The sequence below is a fragment of the Chrysemys picta genome, chromosome 1, assembly GCF_011386835.1.
Source record: "Chrysemys picta bellii isolate R12L10 chromosome 1, ASM1138683v2, whole genome shotgun sequence".
NCBI classification, from domain to species: domain Eukaryota; kingdom Metazoa; phylum Chordata; order Testudines; family Emydidae; genus Chrysemys; species Chrysemys picta.
In genome coordinates this window covers 26,686,048-26,705,393 of record NC_088791.1, presented here as the reverse complement: position 1 = coordinate 26,705,393, position 19,346 = coordinate 26,686,048, and the positions used below count along the sequence as shown (strand labels likewise).

Here is a 19,346-nt window from a genome sequence, read left to right as displayed (position 1 = left end):
GTGAATATATTGGTTTAGTTTAATAGAAGCTTTACGGAAAAACAATCAGGAAGGGAAAAGAACGGCTCAAGTTGAAGCCAGTTGAAGGTTAAGAGACAAGAAATTCCAAGCTTTTTGATCACTATATACACCACTGGTCAGACTCCCGAAGAAAAGAACGGCAGGTGTTGAACACAGTCAGACCTGCTGATTAAGCATGGTTGATATACAGGGTACTATAACCCAGTGCCTGAGTTGGGTGGAAGAGCTGAAGCATTCCAACCCAGAAGAGGGAAATGCATGAGATCTGACACTTGTGGGGGTGCACTCAGAGAGACTAGCAAGGAGATGGATATGCAGCTAGCCCTGTTAAGTGTGACTCTCTCATAACCAGGAGGTGGGATATGTTTGAAACCCCATAGCTAGAAGAATTTTAAACTAGTTTGGATGAAACACTCAAAAATATAATGCCTAAAAATCCTAAACATGTTGGCCATGGAATGGACCTAGCCCACCAAGTCTAATTCTTAAGATTCAGTCATAAAGTGTGCTTTGGAGCACAAAGCTTTCCATTAACAATGGACTTCTTTTTAAATCACTGCCTATACTGTACGATCGTTTACAAAAGGATGTCTGTTCCTGAGAGTTTTATTTTATTTTCCCTTCCCATATCTGATCTGGAATTGCTTTTGCATATTTGGGATTGCTGGTATTAAGTCTTAATATGTTTCTAGCAGAGGTATGAAATGCAGCATGACTTTATTTTCTGCCCTCTTGTTTTCCTTAACTGATTGTGTGCTATGCTGGATGGAAATAGCAGCGTAATACACCTCTACCCCGATATAACGTGACCCGATATAACACGAATTCGGATATAACGCGGTTTCACCTATAATACAGTAAGATTTTTTGGCTCCCGAGGACAGCGTTATATTGTGGTAGAGGTGTACTAAGGTTTTCTGTTTGTAGTAAATGTCCCTTAATATAGATAATACAACCAAAAAGACATTATAGCAGATATATATAGTATTCCTTACTAAGAGAACGTTAGCATCAGTGCTGTGAAATGATGAGGATTTGATTGTTTTTCTACTGGGTTTTGTTTGTTTTTGCTTCCTTTGGTGTGAAGATTTTGTTATTACTTTCAAGTGAGGGGGCGGGAGGTGTCCTATTCTGTGGGTTTTCTCCTTAGTGTTTACTGTTCTATTTTCAGTGATCTGAAAGCCAATCTGATAAGTACCTCAGTATGCATAACCAGTATTCAAACACGGTTTCCTCCAGTAAACTGCTAATTTAAATACTAACAAATACCTAATGCATTATTGATTAATAAAAGTAATACAGTTCAAAGTTAATAAAAGTGTCAGACTTCCAGCTGTGGGTAACCAGAATGCACTGAACTCTGGCCACTCCTCCTTTGGCCCTCCCACATCTTCTGCCCAGTGTGAAAGTCGGAGAGGATAGGTCCACACTGCAATTAGACACACACGGCTGGGTGTCCTAGAGCCTGGGCTTCAGCTCAAGCCTGAACATCTATGTCACAATTCAACAGCCCCTTAGCCCAAGCCCGAGTCAGCTGGCACCAGTCACAGGTTTTTAATTGCAGTGTAGACATACCCCTACAGACTTGAGGAAGGTTTCTGCTCCCACTGTACTGCCTGAGCAATGGAAAATTTGTTGATCAGAGCAGAAAATTACTACATAAACACTGTGAATTTTATAGATTCTCAGTTACAGATAGGGTGACCAGATCACCCAAGTCAAATTATTGGGACGGCGCGGGGGGGGCAAAAAAAAAAATAACACCCTTCCTTCAGAAGCGCTGGAGGGAGGCCCGGGAGACGCAGGGGAAGCGGGGGGCCAGGGTGAGTGAGAGCCGATGGCCAAGCTCGGCGGCTGCGGCTCTGGCGCCGGGGCCCAAACCCCCCGAGCCTGGGCCTGCTGCAGGGACCCAGCAGTGCACACGCTGCGCCCAGCTCCTGGTCAGTCGCATCTGGGTTGCTGCCCAGCTGGTGCTCTCCCGCGGCGGACCCGGGGCGGAGGCATCGGCAGCCCAGGCCCATTCGTTCCCCTGTGGGACCCGAGCAGGACGGGGGGGCTGGGGCCTGCTGCCCCCACTCCAGGGCCGCTGCGGGAGAGCACCAGCTGGGCAGCAGCCCAGACGCGACTGGCCAGGGGCTGGGTGCAGCATGCGCGCTGCTGGGTCCCCGCAGCAGGCCCGGGTTTGTGGGGTTCGGGCACCAGAGCCGCAGCCGCCGAGCTTGGCCATCGGCCGCTTCCTCCCCCCGTGGCAGTGGGAGCTGCAGCAGCAGCTGCTCCCGAGTCCCGCTGCCCAGGGGGGGAGAACAGCCACCGCCTGGCCCCGCGGGCCGCCCCCCTACTCTCCCTACTGCCCGACTGAGTCCTGCCTGCTCGGGGCCAGGCCGGACTCTCACTCACCCCGGCCCCGTGCTCCTCCTGCGTCTCCCGGGCCTCCCTCCAGCACTTGTGGAGGGAGGAGGAATGGTGAGCCTGGGGAAGAGGCAGGGATTCGGGGAGGGAGCCAATGGGGGGGGAGGGGGCGGAGTCGGGGCGGGGCGCGAGCACTTCCGGGCTCCGGAGCATTTCCTTGTTTGACCAGTGTCCCGACCGCACATCGGTCGGGATGCGGGACAAACAAAGAAATATTGGGACAGTCCCGATAAAGTCGGGACGTCTGGTCACCCTAGTTACAGATGGAAAAAAACCAACAATATATTTTAGGCTTATTAAGGCAGAGTAATTACGGCACTTTCACACTGTGTTCTGATCTCTGCTCATCTACAGTAGTTCATGTGAACTGGGCAGTGAAATTGTTTTCTCAACCCATGCTTTGAGGAAGAGAACTCCTGAAAACTGTCAGTTTCAATAGAAGATGCTCCATTGAACCAACCAATACATATTTTCGCTCCACTCTTCCCCCCATCTTTTCCCCCCGCTTTGTCTTAAATACATGGGACCAGATTCACATCTAGAGTAAAGCAGCATGGCAATTTCCCCTCACTGAGAATCTGGTCCTTTGCTGCCAATAGTGGTGCAGATTCAACAGGTTTTCTTTTGGTTTTTAATTTCAATTTTATAAATGTTTGGGAACTTTTAAATATTTTCCCTTTTCTCACAAGGGGAAAAATGTCATATTCATTATTAAACTACACCAGTGTCCATCTTTCAACTGAATTGATGTGAACTACTGTGTAAACTCCTTCTTTTCAGTATGCTTTATGCTATCATGTTAAATCCTTTGTCTTTGAGAATAATCTTATAGAAGTGGTGAACTGTATTTGTGAACTGACCTCGATGTATCTGTAACATATTTGAAGGTACAAAGGATACGGTAGACAAAACTAGAACTCATTTACTGCTAGTAGTAGTCCTGATCCAGCAAGTACTTATATTTAAGCTCTTACACAGCTTTTTTCACCTGTAGATCTCAAACATTAGTAATCTTTACTCATGTGAGTGGTACATTATCTTCAATAGGGCTACTTCTGTGACTAAAGATTACTCACATAAATAAGACTTGTAGGATCAGTCCCAAAATAAATGTTAAATGTTTTCAGCTATCAGCACTGATTTAATTAAAATTATCTTTCAATCACATATTTCAAGTTCTACACTATGTGTTTTGTAAGATTTCGGTCAGGGACAAGGAACACCTTGAAAAGAATAATTTAATTGGAAACAACCAGTGTTGATTTAGGAGAGAGAAGTTCATCTTGGTAACTCTCTAAAGTTCTTTGAAGATATTATTGTGTTAGTAGGTGAGGGATCTGCTGTGGGTATTATATACAGTACATATTTTCAAATTGACTTTTAGACAGGTTGTGATAAGGAATCATGGAATAAGGATAAAGTAACTTGTTGAACAGAAAACTAGCTGCAAAACAAGAAACAAGGAGTGGCTGTAAATGATAAATTCTCTAGTTGGAAAGAGGTTGCCAGAGGGGTACCCCAGGGATTGCTTTTAGGACCTTTTTGTTATAGTGTACATAGTTCATTTAGATGAGAATATTAAAACATCAAAATTAGTGGATTTTATCAAATTTAGAATTATAATAAGGAACAATGCAAGCTCATAAAAGATCACAGTCCCCTCTTAAGCCAGTAATGGTAATGTAGGCAAATACAAAACGTGTCTGTTGGCAAAGGACCAAAATAGAGATGTTACCAGGGGAAACTGCTGCCAGTAACTATTATATTCATTTAAAATAAATTAAAAAGAGACTTAGGGTTTTGTAGGTAAAACCTCGGAGCCATCATCCCAGTTAGTAAGACAAGGCTACATAAAGGGCAAACAGAATAATGGGCTATATCAACAAACAAAATACAACCCAAGAAGTGGTAGTTGCCCTAGTGTTGTGTAGAGAGTAGAGCACAACTAGAATACTGGGTTAAGTTGTGATCATCTTTTTGTAGGATATTATTGCTGTAGCACAAATCAGGATGATTGTAGGGTTTAAGAATACTTGCCATGTGAAAAGGTTAGTGACACTTATCCTCACTGAGGAAAGAAGATTTCCAGCGATTCTCTGCTTACAGCAAAGCAGAAGTTTATTTGGGGTTACTTACTATCAATGTACTGAAAGGTTTGGTTAGATGATTCCCATGCTTAACTGGTGTGGGTCAGTATGATAATGTTAGCCAAGACTACGAGCTGGGGCATAATCTCACTTCGATTAAGATAAATTCAGGGTAAATACACTGGTTTGAATTGAGTTACTTGGATTTACACTAAAGTAAGAAGCAGCAGAATCTGGCTATACTTGCTACTGAGAATGAACCTGCTAGGGGCTTGGCGCATCTGACAGTATAGAGGTTCTTTGTCAAACCTGTCACTGACACAATAACTACCAAATAATATGTCTGATATTTGAGCTTCCAGGAGAAGCTTTAAAACTTACGAAAGGAAAAGATTTAAGCTAATGCTAAGTTTTGAAAAAATTGCACAAAAGCTATTTACACCGATGAAGGGCTTAGGAGCCAGTTACCATAATTATATAAATGGAGAAATTAATATAAACCAGAGATATAATATAAAACAGCCATTTTCCCAAAAGAGAATATACCACTAAGTAAGGCCTGTGAAACCAGCAGTGCAGAATGAAGGTGTCAGTCTAACAGATTTTTATAAAGCGAAAGATATAGTAAAAGCATTAGAAAGCCGGTATGCTAAAGAGAGTAAGGATGCATTTAAAAATAGATAGTGGGTGTAGGGCGGAAAAAATGCAGAAATTGGGCTTGTTTTGGGCTTAATTGGCTTGTGAGTTGCTTGTTGGCTAGTTTTTGGCTTGTAGCTTGTTGCTTGTTTAGCTTGTTGCTTCTTTTTTTTTTATCCCAGCAAGCAGGGGCAAGGGGGGGCAAGCAGGGGCAAGGCGGAGAGAGTCAGGGATGCACAGCGGACCCACCACAGTCCCAGACTGCATGCCGGAGGGACCTAGTTGGGGTTCTTAGAGCTTGGCTTGTTTTGGCCTTGTTTTGAAATAGGATTAACTTGATTTTTGGCTTATTGTGGAAGTCGGGGTGCTTATTTACCGCGTGAAAGTTGGCAACTGTGGTGAAGGGACCTGGGGAAGTCTTTGAAAAGTGAATTTTCTCTTTTATGACTTCAGTAGTAAGGTAGCTTATTAACATTTTCTATTTATATTAACTCCTGGTCTCTGTTTACTGTTGTTAAATCCATTTGCCTTAGAGCATTTTATGTCATATTGTTCTCTAAGGAGCACTTACACATCAGCTGTAAATAATTCTCTCATCCTCAGTGACAGTAAGCACCCTTAAACTGCCAATACATTATGTATCAGCATCCCCACAACCCCATCCTTCAACTCACACAGACATCACACATTACACAACGGATCTCATTTGGTGTTTTGGGGAATTATGCAGATTAGAGGGTATATTCACTTCCCAGTGCACTGGAATTTCTAAATGTGTAACTTCTGTTAAGTTTATCGGGCCTTCTATTCATAAATCTGTGAAATGAAAATAGTACCCTCGAGCAGATTCTAACAATAGGCCCCTGAGAAAATTTTTAACAATCCTTTAAAAGTAGGACATTAAAAAAAGAGATTAAGTAGAATTTTCAAGGTTTTAGAATAAATTTGTTAAATCTGTATATTATGGGCTCATTCTTGCAAACCCTTCCAAGCAAAATTGCTTACTACTGTAGTCAGTGTGCATGGTCATAAAGCACTACATTTGTAAGTGTATTCACAATCTGGCCCAGTCTAGTTCATGTCTGAATCCCAAATCATGTAATGGATCGGGAGCTGAACTCGTAATAAATTATTGTTTTTATATATATTAAAATAATGTTTATAATTTTATATCCAGTAAAAGACTATAAAATAGATATTAAAATTCCTGCAACCTGATTCACATGGATGTAATGGTCCACCTACTGTAGGTTCAGTTACTCTGTCTAGGCCCTGGTTTGTTTCTGGATACCAGAATAGTTAAATGTTTTACTTACAGAGTCAATTAAACTGTTGTCCACTTATTCATCTCTTTCATAAAGTTCATGTTAGCTTATGGGCAATATTTTCCACATTACCACGTGCACTGAAAGGCTTTATTGTTTAATAATGGAGGAGTAATAATAACAGTAAAACAATCCCAAGGCTTCAATGTAAAGCTTGTGTATTGATGGGTAGAAGACTGCATCTGCCAGAATTACTAGTCTATTCTTTTTTCATAATATTTAATAATTTATCAAGTCATGCTGACCCTTAGCTGATTGCAAGAGCCAGGAAGTGCTTTAGAAGTCTGTTACATTCTATCAAACTAGATGTGTGTTTTTTCCCATGAAGCAGCATGTAACCATCCCGAAAAAATCAATCAGCAGCAATGTATTTTAGGTATGAGGGTGCAGTTCACTTAGGGCTGGTCCTGTAACCCTTATTCACTCTGAGTAGCACTTAAGTGAGTAGTTCCATTGATTTTAATGAAAGTACTCACATGCAGAAGGAGGCCCTTATTGTACATTTGGATGTAGTTTTTTAAAAAAATAGTTTTTAATAGTTTAAATGTTTTTTAAAAAAGGCAACTAAATGTTGATGTTTCCTTACACACATCAGTCCTTTTAGTGAGAACTTTATTAACACTGAATTCTTACATTCTTTTTTTAAATGCATATTTATGTAACAAAAAATTACTCAGGAAGGATTTTAATTTCCTTCCTACTGCTTTATAGAATTATAAAGCAAAGGTTTCTGAATCATGAAAAATGGTTGATAATGATCCAAGGTAATGGGCTGAAATAGTCTTCAGTTGCAGTAATAAACTGGAAATAAAACATTACTTCTTCCATCATAGATAAACAGAGGTTGTATTCAATGAAAAGACATATTTTGTAATAAATACTGTTTCTATGCACTTTGTGTGTACGTTTAAATCTACAATGTCTGATTTTCAATAAATAATTTCCAAAAGAGCCAGGAGAGATTTTGAAGAGCAAGACACGTACAGCATCATTTTTCGATATTTTATAGAATTTTTCATTTTTGTGCCTTTGGCTCCCAAATATGTAATTGAGAAGGAGCACATATACCTGATGCCCAAGGTTCCCAGCTCAGAAGTAACAAGAACACCTAGAGTCTTTCGTTTTACATTCTTATCTAATATTAACCTTTTCATTCATTGTCATATTTAGTTTAAATAAAACCAAGTCCTAAGCTTTCTGCTATCTGGTGTAGCATATAAAATGCTATTACAATTTTGATTTATATCTTCAAAATGTTTGGGGAATATGCCAGAAATCTAGGTTTCCAAAGAAATATTTTTTAAAAAATTTGCTTTTTAGAACTTCGTTTCCAATTGATCAGCATTACATAGTTGACACATATGACTCATGACTAATACAAAGACTTTCCTATGACTTTGTAAATTGTGGTAGAAGTGCATGTGAATCTCTGTGGGCTCATTAGTGCTCTTTAGGTACTCCCCAAACTTCTCAGGTCACCAGGGCTTTACTCCTTTATACAGGTCAGCATCCTTCTCCATGTGGGCCACTTGAGGGATTGGGATCCACGCCCTCACTTCCTGCCTTCCCTTTCCTGTTCCTATTAGAATGCTACATAGAGCAGGTCAGAAATGTTCACCAAGCTGTATTGGAAAATGGCAAATCACTGGAGCTAAACGTTTTGACAAAGTGCTCACTTCTAGGATCAATAGCTCTGCATTCAAGAGCCTTGCAGCCCCTGGATCCATATCTACAGCTGGGTTTCTGGGGACTGCTAGACGTGCAGCTTTGCAGCAGGGAACTTGCCAGCCCCCAGAGTCCTGGCTAGAGCTGGGTGGTTGGGGATTGCTAGATTCCCAGCTTTGCAGCAGGGAGCCTGACAGTCCCTGGCGGGGAGGGGGGTAGGGCAGGCTGTTAAGCAATGGTGTAGCTACAAAGGTGGAAGTGGTGCAGTCACACCAGGACCAAAGGTGGAAGTGGTGCAGTCCCCAACCAGCAGAGGATGCTTTACCTGTAGGCAGACTAGCAGCCCCCAGCTGGGCTGCCAGGGAAGTGTTCCCAGCCTCTCCCTTGCGCCAGCAATGGTAAGATCATGGCTATGGCTCAGGCACTAAGAGGCTTGGGGCTGCTCCTGGCCATTGCTGGTGCTTTGGGTCCTGTGTGCCCTGCTGGCCGGACAGCTGTTGGCCCGTGCCCTGGCCATCACCACCACCCTGGACTTGCCTTGCTTCAACAGTGAGAAGCTCATCCAGAAAGGTGTGGGAAAGAGATGCACTGGGGTTTGTGATGTATGCTGGGGGCCGGGCAGTGGGGCCGCGTCGGGGGTACAGAGTGCGGGAAGCCAGGCAGGCAGGGGGTGTCTGGTTGCCACTGTGGTTGAGCTGAGTGGCTCCCAAGGAAGATTGCCGGGGCAAATTGGGTTCAGGTCCCCAGCCCTGGGGGGTGGAGGATAAGGATGCTGGAGGGGGGAGGACCCCAACTTATTCTACCAGGGCCCTTTGGGGCCTTTTTATACCACTGCGATAAGCTCCCAGTCCTGTGGCACAGAGCCTGCCAGTCTGTGGAGCACTGTCTGAAACCAGGGCTTTGTGGGCTGTTAGGCTGCCCGCTCCATGGCAGGGACCAAGCCAGCCCCAGGACTCTCTGCTGGATTCATACTCTCCTTGTCATGATGCTGGAGCCTGGAAGTCCTGGGACTGGCTCACAAAGGTCTGCTGTTCCAGGGCGGACCCTTCAGACTGACTGCCCTGGGACCAGGAACCCCACAGCTTCCAGACTCCCAGGTCGGCTAGCTCCCGGGCTTGCCTGCTCAGGGGAGAAGCTCAGGGAGCTAGCTGGTCCAGGAGTTTGGAAGTCCTGGGGTTCCCAGCCTTGGGACAGTCTGGATGGCAGGGCTGCTTTGGAGCCACAGGCCCTGGGAGCCCTGGCAGCAGCTCAGTGAGACTGACTGGAATGTCAGTTTCACATTTTGTTTCAGAAGCAGCATGTTTCAGCGTTTCCAAAACAACATTTTGGATTCACTGAGAAATTTTGGCAAATTTGGTTTCATTCCACTGTGGAACAAACCAAAATGTCAAAAACCTGAAATTTCCTGTAGGCTGAAAAATGTACATTTTGGCCTGTTGTAATACTATATGCTCCTGGGGCACAGGGAGGAACGCAGGCACTGCAGTTATGCTTGGCCCTTATGTGAACCATCTAAGTAGGGAAAAGAGTCTTTGCATCTTGCTCCTTCCTCCTCCTCTCCCTCCACACCTCCATGCCCATACGTAAAAGTCAGGCACAATATATCAGCTTCTTAAATCCTCGTAAGGGTTTGGATTACAAAGAAGAGAAAATTCCTGATTAAAAAAAGTCAAAGGATCTTCTTTTCATATGACTTTTTAAAAAAGTCTTCTACCTGCTAAGTTGGATTTCTTACTGCATCCCTCTTCTATGTGTCTGCCTTTTAGGATATCAGCTCTTTTGTGCAGTGACTGTATTTTTGTGCATTATACAGGGCCAAGCATACAGTTGGCACAAAATAAATATTTTTTAAAATGAGGGAAATTTATACAGGAAAAACAGCTGTTGGGGCTAGAGGGGTTGAGCACCTGCAGCTCCTATTGATGGCAATGGCAGTTACAGGTGCTAAGCACTGCTGGGATTTGTCCTATTATATTTTGAAGACAATCAAAACTCAGATAAATCTAGAGAGGGGAGAGGGGAACTGGACTGTGGTAGTGTATGAAAATCCTCAACGAAGATTGAGCACACACTGTAACGCAGAAGAGAAAGGGACTTCAGAGAGATGCTAATGACTTTCATGGAAGCAGTACATGTCTTAGAGCTGTGGATGCACAACTGCCACAAACCTTTGAACATTCTTTGATAAACTAGATTCCCTAGGAAACACCTGGTTATTTACAATTCTGGCTGTACAGATTTATACAAGATGGGTGAGGTGACCTGAAGAAGAACTCTGTGAAGCTTGGAAGCTTGTCTCTTCCATCACCAGAAGTTGGTCCTCATTCAGCTTGTTGCTCTCATATCCTGGAACCAACACAGCTACAACACTGCAAACAGATTTATACAGATGGACATACAGATCTTCAACTATTATCTGATGGCTTTTACCTCCTTTGACAATTTTTTTTGGATGGACGGATTTTTGCATCTCAGATACATTCTAGCTGGCCAATAGGACATGCTGAGAATATGGTGAATACACGGTGCTTTGGATCAGAGCCAAACACCTTAAAATAAGGAGTGTTCTGTGTCAGAAGTTGTTTGTGGGATGCATAGAGCCATTCAGTGTTTTTTGAGAACGGTTGTATAAGTTATTTTTATTTCTAATTTATTGTTTGCAGTGGAAGCCTCCTTTATATTTGTGCTTGTTTATTTTCACCCACTGAGCCAGCATTCTGTTTGGGAAGAGGGTTTCCCATCAGGAGGTGAAATGCTGTTGCTTTTCATAGCAGAGGAACACAAGAACATTGGAGGCAAGTGGGAAATATTCACTGTGCCTTTATTTTCATGAATGTTTAAAATATTTTTTCCAATCCTTTCCACCCCATGTTCATTATTTTCACCACAGTGATTTGTTGTTAAGCTGCAGTAAGACATTTAAGGTTTATATATCATTTTGCTAAAGCTGCAACATACTGGTTTTTTTTTTAATGTTCTGAGGATGCTGATCTCCCTAATGGAGTTAATCACAGCACAGATACTGTAAGTAAATAGAATTGGCAATTTATAGAAAGTAGTAGAAATGCTAAAGAATGAATAAAAAATTTTCTGTGGAAAAATTTAATGAGTTGCTTTTTCATTGTTAAGAATTTTTCCAAGTCACTTCAAAGTGGTTCCTTTTAAAAAGAATAAACATAAACTCTGAGGATGTTGTGTGTGCTTGGTGTACTCTGTGCTTTTCCTGACGGCCAAGTGTCTAAAACCCAGGGTCGTCAGTAACCTTCAGGAAGCGTCTACAGAAGGAAAGAAGGGACAGGAGCAGGTTCCCCAAACTGCTGCTCCTCCCCAACTTGTTGAAGGCTGTGCGGTGTTAGATCTTTGTCCTCTCCCACTTTCTGATTGGCTTTCCGGGGTTGCAAGTTTGCTATATGGGGGGGGGGAGATCATGAGCTGTCAGCCTCTGTGCCCAACCCCAGCTTTGCCTCCAGCATTTATAATTTATTTATAATAGTGTTAAATATAAAACAATGTTTTTAATTTCTAAGGGGAGTTACACTCAAAGGTTTGCTGTGTGAAAGGGGTCACCAATACAAAAGTTTGAGAACCAGTGGTCTATAGCTTACTGCCAGTCAGCCAGTAGAGATCTGCTCTACTTCCAACTGTGCAGTCACGGATCACTGTGCATGTGTGCTACCACCTCCCTAACATCAACTCTAAGGGCCCAATCCTGCACCACTGAAGTTAGTGGGAATTTTAACATGGACTTCATGAGAACAGAAGTTGACCCAAAGAGTGTGGGAATGGGTCAGAGACATGGACTCCCACCCCTGGGCAGGAGGCAAGTAGTTGCATGTGCACAACACAGCCACCCCTAGGGGAAGTTGTCCTCTCAGTGCACCTGTAGCACTCTGCCATTACAGATTCAAACTGGGTCCGGTGGCTGAAGTTGGAATTGAGTTAAGCCTAATGCCAATGAAAACCATAACTTCTTATGTGGCACAGATCCTGTTTTAATTAAAAATTGAATTACTCTGGTGGTCAATTTCAGATTCACATATTAAAAACATCTATAGAGAAGAAAGGAAAAACTCCACACAAGGGCCAGGTACTTTTAACGAAGTTTAACCACAAATGTATAAGAGCAAGCGTATGCAGAAAGCTCTAACAGCCTGGATATCTCATCAGTAGTGTAACTGTTCGAAAGAATGAGAGACAAGTTCAAAACTGCCAACCAGACTTTCTTTGAAGCTGCCATCTAGTCAGGGGAAAATGTCTCTCACAGCTTGACATCTAGGCTCCAAGAATGTCCACTAAGGCATGGTCTACATCTAAAACTTTGGTTGACCTAGCTACGTCGCTCAGGGGTGTGAAAAATTCATTGTTGGCTATCCCTTGATACAAGGATGAAGTCTGCCAGAGGGGAAAAGGTCATTGATGAGATTTAAGATGGCTGAGGAGCCCAATCCGTGCTCTATAGGTTTTTCCACATATATGACAGGTGGTTGCTTGGAGAAAGCACAATGCTATCTGGGATGTTGTACGCTTTCCTTCCTCCTCTGCCATTTCTCAGCCTTTAGAGCAAGGCGATTCCCTTCAAAATGAGCTGAGGCTTCATGTATGATGTGATGCCATTGCAGTCTATTGCCAGCCAGCTCTTCCCAATTCGTGGGGTCAGTGCCCCAAAATTCAAACCCCTGAGTGATGTACGTAAGCCATCCTAAGCCTCAATATAGATATCGCAAGGTTGACAGAAGACTTCTTCTGTCAACCTAGCTACCACCACTTGAGGGGTGGATTTACTACAGTGACAGAAAAACCCCTTCCATTCCTCAGTAGCAAGTGTATGTCACAGCACTACAGGTGTATAGCTGCAGCACTGCAGGTGTACCACTGTAGTATCTGTAGTGTAGACATAGCCTCAGAGGATAAGGAGGGCTAGGAAACTGAAATGATGTAATTGGCCCCTCACCAACTTTTAATTACTGGGAGAGAAGTCCAAAGATAACATTTCAAAGAAACCTTTGTTTTGAAAGATGCTTTTATCAAGGTCAGTATGGTGAGGGAGATTTTAATGTAAACAGGAAAGGATTGGGGGAAGGTTAAGTGAGAGGGAGGAGCACAAGACTCCTCCAAAAGTGGATAAAACCATAAAGTCTTTCTATCAAAAAGTGTAATTAGCACTTCTTAAAAATTTTGAGAAAATTGCCCAGGGGTCAAAGCGTGCATGGTGTGTGTGTGTGTGTGTGTGTGTGTGTGTGTGTGTGTGTGTGTGTGTGTGCACAAAAGTGCTAGAATTCTACAGCAAGCCCCATTCATCATACCATTTAACTGAAGATGATCGGAAGTGAATTAAAACCAAATTAGAGCTCAAAAATAATTGTAAATGGGAAATCATCCAATGGAGATTTTTCTAGTGGGATCTCAGAGATCAGTTAAATGTATTTAGCAATGATCGGGAAGAAAAATGTTGCTGGTAAAATTTGCAGATAACACAATTGGTGGAGTGGTAAATAACAATAAAGACAGGTCAGTCCTACAATACAATCTGGGTCATTTGGTAAGCTGAGCTCACTTGAACAGGATGCACTTTAATATAGCCAAATGCAAGATCTTACTTCTAGGAACAAAGAAATTAGGTCACACTTACAGAATGGGAGACTGTATTTTGGAAAGCAATGACTCTGACAGAGATTTAGGGGTCATTGTGGGTAAACCAACTGGATGTGCGCTGCCAGTGCCATGTGGTAGCTAAAAACTAATATGGTCCTTGTGTGAATAAGCAGGGATGGAAATAGGGAGGTGTTATTATCACTGTATACCGCATTAGCAAGATCCATATTGGAATACCATGTCCAGTTCTTGTGTCAACACTTTAAAAGGATGTTTTCAAATTAGAAAGCTCTTAGAAAAGAGCTACAATAATAATTTGAGGTCTGGAAAATCTTTTGTTCAGTGAAAGACTAAAGAAGCTCATTTATTTAGTTTATGTAACAGGTAACCTGATGGTATATAAAGTACCTACCTGGGGAGAAGATTTCTGATAGTTGAGGGTAGAGCTGGTTGAACAACAGATTTTTTGGTTTGCTGGCAGTTCCAAAAAATAAAAATAAAAAATCTGTTCGAGTCTACTCAAAACCAGATTTTTCAAAATTTTCAGTGAATTGAAAAGTAAAAAACAATTTTAAATATTTTGTTCAAACCAAAATGAAAACTTTCATTTAAATTAAAATTCTTATATGTTATTAGATTAAAAAAAAATAAAATGTAAACAACATTTCAAAATAAAAAGCCTTTTCAAATAGACAAAAATGTTTTGTTTAGAAAATGTCTAAATGAAACATTTTTGGTTTTGTTAGAATTTTTATTTGACGGGCAGTTTGTAGGGTTTTCTTTAACTGAAATAATTCAGTGACACTGACACGAATTTGCAAAATGTTCTGATGTCATTAAATCTTCATTTCTTGCCAAAAAAGTTTTGGTTCAAAAATGTCATCCAGCTCTAGTTAAAGGGCTCTTTAACCTTGCAGACAAAGGCACAACAAAATCCAGTGGCTGGAGTCTGAAGTTATAGAAGCTATAGAAGTTCAGGTTGGAAATAAGGTGCACATTTTTAACAGTGAGAATAATTAACCAATGGAACAATTTATATATGTGGATTTTCCATCATTTGAAGTCAGTAGTGGATGTCTCTTTCTAAAAAATATGCTCTAGTTCAACCAGAAGTTATAGGGCTGATTAGGATTTACTGGGTGAAATTCTGTGCCACTTATGGGTAGACTGGATGATTATAATGATGCCTTCTGGCCTTAAAATCTGTGAATCTATGATATGTCAAGCATAATCTGTGCCTCTGTGATTGAGGGTGTGTGTTGAGTATTTAATACTCATGTTCACAATCTGGCAGCCTGGTCAATTCCCTGCTGCTTTTAGATGTTGCAATAATGGCCTAAACGATATGTCCCCCTCATCTGTTTCTGGGTAGAAGGTTGTGATGATTTGTTATGGATATACACTTCACTATGATCATCCATGCCTTAGTGTCACCTCTAGATTACTATTCACGGGTTTATTCCTTGAATTTATCTAGAATTTGAAGCTGGTGCAGAATTTGTCAGCCCACTTGTTAAGCTGTGTATCTCACCCTGAGTCATTGTCCATGATCAGCACTAGCTGCCTGTTGCCTCCTGAGTGGATTTTAAGGTGTTGGTTTTGATGTACAAAGCCCTAAATGATTTACTTGAGAGACCACTTTTCTCTCCGAACAGTAGTTGCAATCTCTGAAGATAGTCAGGTTGGAGCTTCCTTGGTTTAATAAAGACAACGAGGAGTCCGTTGGCACCTTAAAGACTAACAGAGTTATTTGGGCATAAGCTTTCATGGGTAAAAAACTTAGTGGTTTTTTTACCCACGAAAGCTTATGTCCAAATAAATCTGTTAGTCTTTAAAGTGCCACCAGACTCCCAGTTGTTTTTGTGTATACAGACTAACACGGCTACCCCCCTGATACTTGGTTTAATAGAGAGGATGCTGCTGGGTAGTCTTCACCAAGGTCTTCAGCTTTAAAAATTACTCCAACTCTGGTCCCACATAGCTGGAATCGGTAGGGTATGTTGCAAAGGTCATCTGTTTGCTTTTGAGGAAGATCTAGAATTCTCAGGAAAATGGCAGGGGGGATGTTTGTTTATTTTCTATGCTTGGTCATTGTTGGTTGGGTGAGTAAGAGGTTAAGCATAATTGCTAGAGTTGCATTTCATAAGAATTGTACTTCAAAACATTTGTCAAGGAGCCTAGAGCCAGTGGTATCTATTCTTATCAGAACTGAAATAAATAGAACTAAGAATAAATACCAGCTCAGTATAAAAATTTTGAAGTATAATCACGTAAGATCTAACATGAACATTTTTATACATGAATGTACTGCTGCCATTTGCTTTCCTTTTTAATCAGACTCACAATATGCTTAGTCAATGTGACTGTTTTCTGAGTTGAAGGGTCAATATTTGAAGAAAGTAATGAGAAACAAGGTATTTACTTTTGATAACTACATTATAAAGGACAGTTTAAACATTTACTGTTTAATGTACCATGTAGAAAAGATTAAAGATGTAGTAATTCAATTGAATACGAATGCCTTCAGTTTCAGGGCACAATTCCAGTGACTTCAGATAGCAAGCCCAAAGGTGTTAAAAATAATGGAACTGTGCACTAATTTGTAAGCAACAATAAAAGGGATCTGAGTAGAAAAAAGGTTGCTGTCTGCTAGTGCTGTTGCTTTATTTTAGTGATACAATTCTTTTATCTAACGACAAACTACAGTGAATTCCAAAGAGTTATTTATGTAAGACATCCACATTCAAAAATACATAAAAAGTTTTTGCAACAAAATGAAAATGAATTTAAAGGGATAGAACTCTTATAAAAAGTGTTAAATTTGTTGGTAGAGTTTTTTCCATTCTTTCAAAGATTATGGGCCAGATCCTTAATTTGTGCAAATCTGTGAAGATAATGTGCAACATCGATTTATACCATCTAAAGATCTGGCCTCCTCCTTTTGGGGAAAAAAAAAACAAACCAAATTCAGATAGTGTTACAGGGTCATGAAAAATAATGATTGCAAATTGTTTGGGCCACATTCAACGTTGGTGAAAGCAGAGGGCATCTCCATTGACACTAGTGGAGTTAACTTTGACTATACCATGGCCTTTTGGTCTTGATTTCCATATTGCCATTCATGAAAGCAAAATGTTGTAGATGTAGATACAGTACATAACACTATTAAAACATTGCAATGAGTCATTGAAATATGCTGCTTTTTATCATACCTTTTTATCATACCATGTCTTTCTCTTAGGAATTATGTCCGATCGCCAGTTTGGAAATCAGTTTATGTGCAGTGTGGTTGCATCTCATGTGAGTCATCTACCAACGACAAATCTCAGTTTCGTTTGGATTGCTCCACCTGCAGGAACAGGCTGTGTGAATTTCATGTAAGTTCGTGGAACAATTATCAAAAACAATACGGTTGTTTTATTGTTGAGTGGCTAAATAAATATAATAAATACTAGTTCAGTATAAACATTTTGAAGTATAATCACATAAATCTACCATGAACATTTTTATACATGAATATACTATGCTGCCATTCGCTTTCTTTTTAATCAGACTAACAATATGTTTAGTCAATGTGACTGTTGTTTGCAAATAGTTAAACTGTTCAAACTGTCTGCACTATAAACTTGCAAATATAAGGATTATGGGCTCAGTCCTGCAAAGTGTTGAATTCAACAGGAATTAAGAGCACTCAGCATCTTGGAGTTGACCAGCACCTGGCAGAATCAGGCCCTTATTCTTTAAGGACTGAAAGAATTAGGTAAACGTTTTCTCACTTCACTTTTCGATGCCTTTTTCTATGTACACATGGTTGGAGGTACCCACTGTTCTTCACCATTCTTTCCAGTCCATAGCGGCTTTGTAGGTCTTGGGGTTCCGGTCCTTTTCTCTTCTAACTTCTCTTGACAGAGTCTTTCCATCATATCCTCAGTCTTCCACATCCTTTCTTGTTGTTGTCTTTTCCCCACGCTTTCTTTGCTTGTCATTCTTTTCCCATTTATATCACATATGCAGCCCACCTCAAATGTGCACTGTCCAGCCTATCTATCTCTGAGACTCCCAAGTCCATCTTCTCTCTAATTTTTTCCATGCACACTCTGTTTACCCTCCACTTGCCTGCAGTTCTCCTGAGTATATTACGCCTGGAAGAATTCTGTGCCACATGTAGAATTCATTTCCCCCCTGCAGAAAATACATTCTGCCCAAGAAGTGCTGCAATTCTGCCTTTTGCCCACCAGAAGCTGCTATGGCATCAGCAGCATGAATGCAGACGGCTGTTCTGGCACCACAGCAGCCTCTGGTGGGCAAAAGGTGGAACTGCAGCATTTCTGGGGCCAAATGTATTTTCTGAGGAGAAAAAAAAAATTCTGTGCATGTGCAGAATTCTCCCAGGAGTTGAAGTTCATCACAGCACCCTGCCCACAGACACAGGTTAAGACAGCCACAGTGGATCATATGGGGCTGCTGGGCGGGGAGACCACGAGATGCAAAATCTGTGTGGAAGGATGTTCCCTGCTTGATTTTTTCACCTGTGTATGCTCACATGCAGGTTTCCTGTTGTTTCCTTCCTTCCCCTTTCTGCTTGATGACTCTGTTTACTGCGTAAATACAAATTAATGCAAACACACTCCCCTTTGTTAAGAACAAGCCTGTTTGACCGGTTTGGTGCTACATGAGTTTTGAAAATACACTTTTAACGTCATATGGGGGAACTTCACACACAGTGTTGCTATGTATATTTCACCATGATAAGATTGACCAGCAAGTTATGAGTTTTCAAATGATACCTCACAAGGCATACATTCTACAAAGATGAGTATAATAGTGTGTATTGTGCGAATACAAGGATGCATTCTGTCACAAGCATATCATCAGCATACATCAGTTTTCTCTGTCTCCATAGCCTAAGTTATCTTACTGATTAACTCCATAGGTAGGATGAAGAGAAGTGGACTCTGCATACTGCCTTGTCTCAATCTCACGGTCACCTCAAAACTCTCTGAAATTTCATGTATTGTTACCATCTTAGCTCTTGACCCTCAATACAGCTCCTCCATCATCTCCATTTCTTGCAGTCCCTCTCCCATCCAATTCAGTACTCCAGACACCAGCTCATGTAGAACCAAGTCATGCTTTCTCAAGAGCAGTTATGTGCAGTGTAGTTGTAGCTATGTCGGCCCTTGGATATTAGAGAGACAAGCAGGGCCGGCTTTAGGCCGATTCAGCCGATTCGGCTGAATTGGGCCCCGCGCCAAGAGGGCCCCGCGCTGCAGCTATCAACCCCGCCCCCAGCTCACTTCCCCGGCCCCTCCTCCCCTCCCCTGAACGCTCCGCCCCCTCCCCTGCTTCCCGCAAATCAGAGATTCGCGGGAAGTCTGAGACGAAGCAGGGGCGGGCCAGCAACACGAGGTAAGCTGGGGGGGGGGGCGGGAGAAGGGCTTGGGGAGGCACGGCCCATTCCTGCAGGCCCCAGCGGCTCTGGCCCGGCTTGGCTCCAGCCCGGCCCCCGCGGCCCGGCTCCGGCCCGGCTTGGCTCCAGCGCGGCCCGGCTCCGGCCCGGCCCGGTCCCCGTGGCTTGGGTCCCCCCCCCCGCGGCTCGGGTCCCCCCCCC

At 42.1% G+C, this 19,346-nt stretch overlaps 1 protein-coding gene across 2 annotated transcripts in view; it reads left to right on the top strand.

The window, feature by feature from the left end:
• The window catches only part of RELN (reelin), a 452,511-nt gene that overhangs the window by 102,144 nt on the left and 331,021 nt on the right, over nt 1–19,346 (top strand). For both annotated transcript variants that reach the window (XM_008172472.4, XM_065557727.1), the window contains exon 3: nt 16,977–17,112. In XM_008172472.4, coding sequence (XP_008170694.3) covers nt 16,977–17,112 — 136 coding nt within the window. The remainder of the gene's footprint in view (nt 1–16,976; nt 17,113–19,346) is intronic.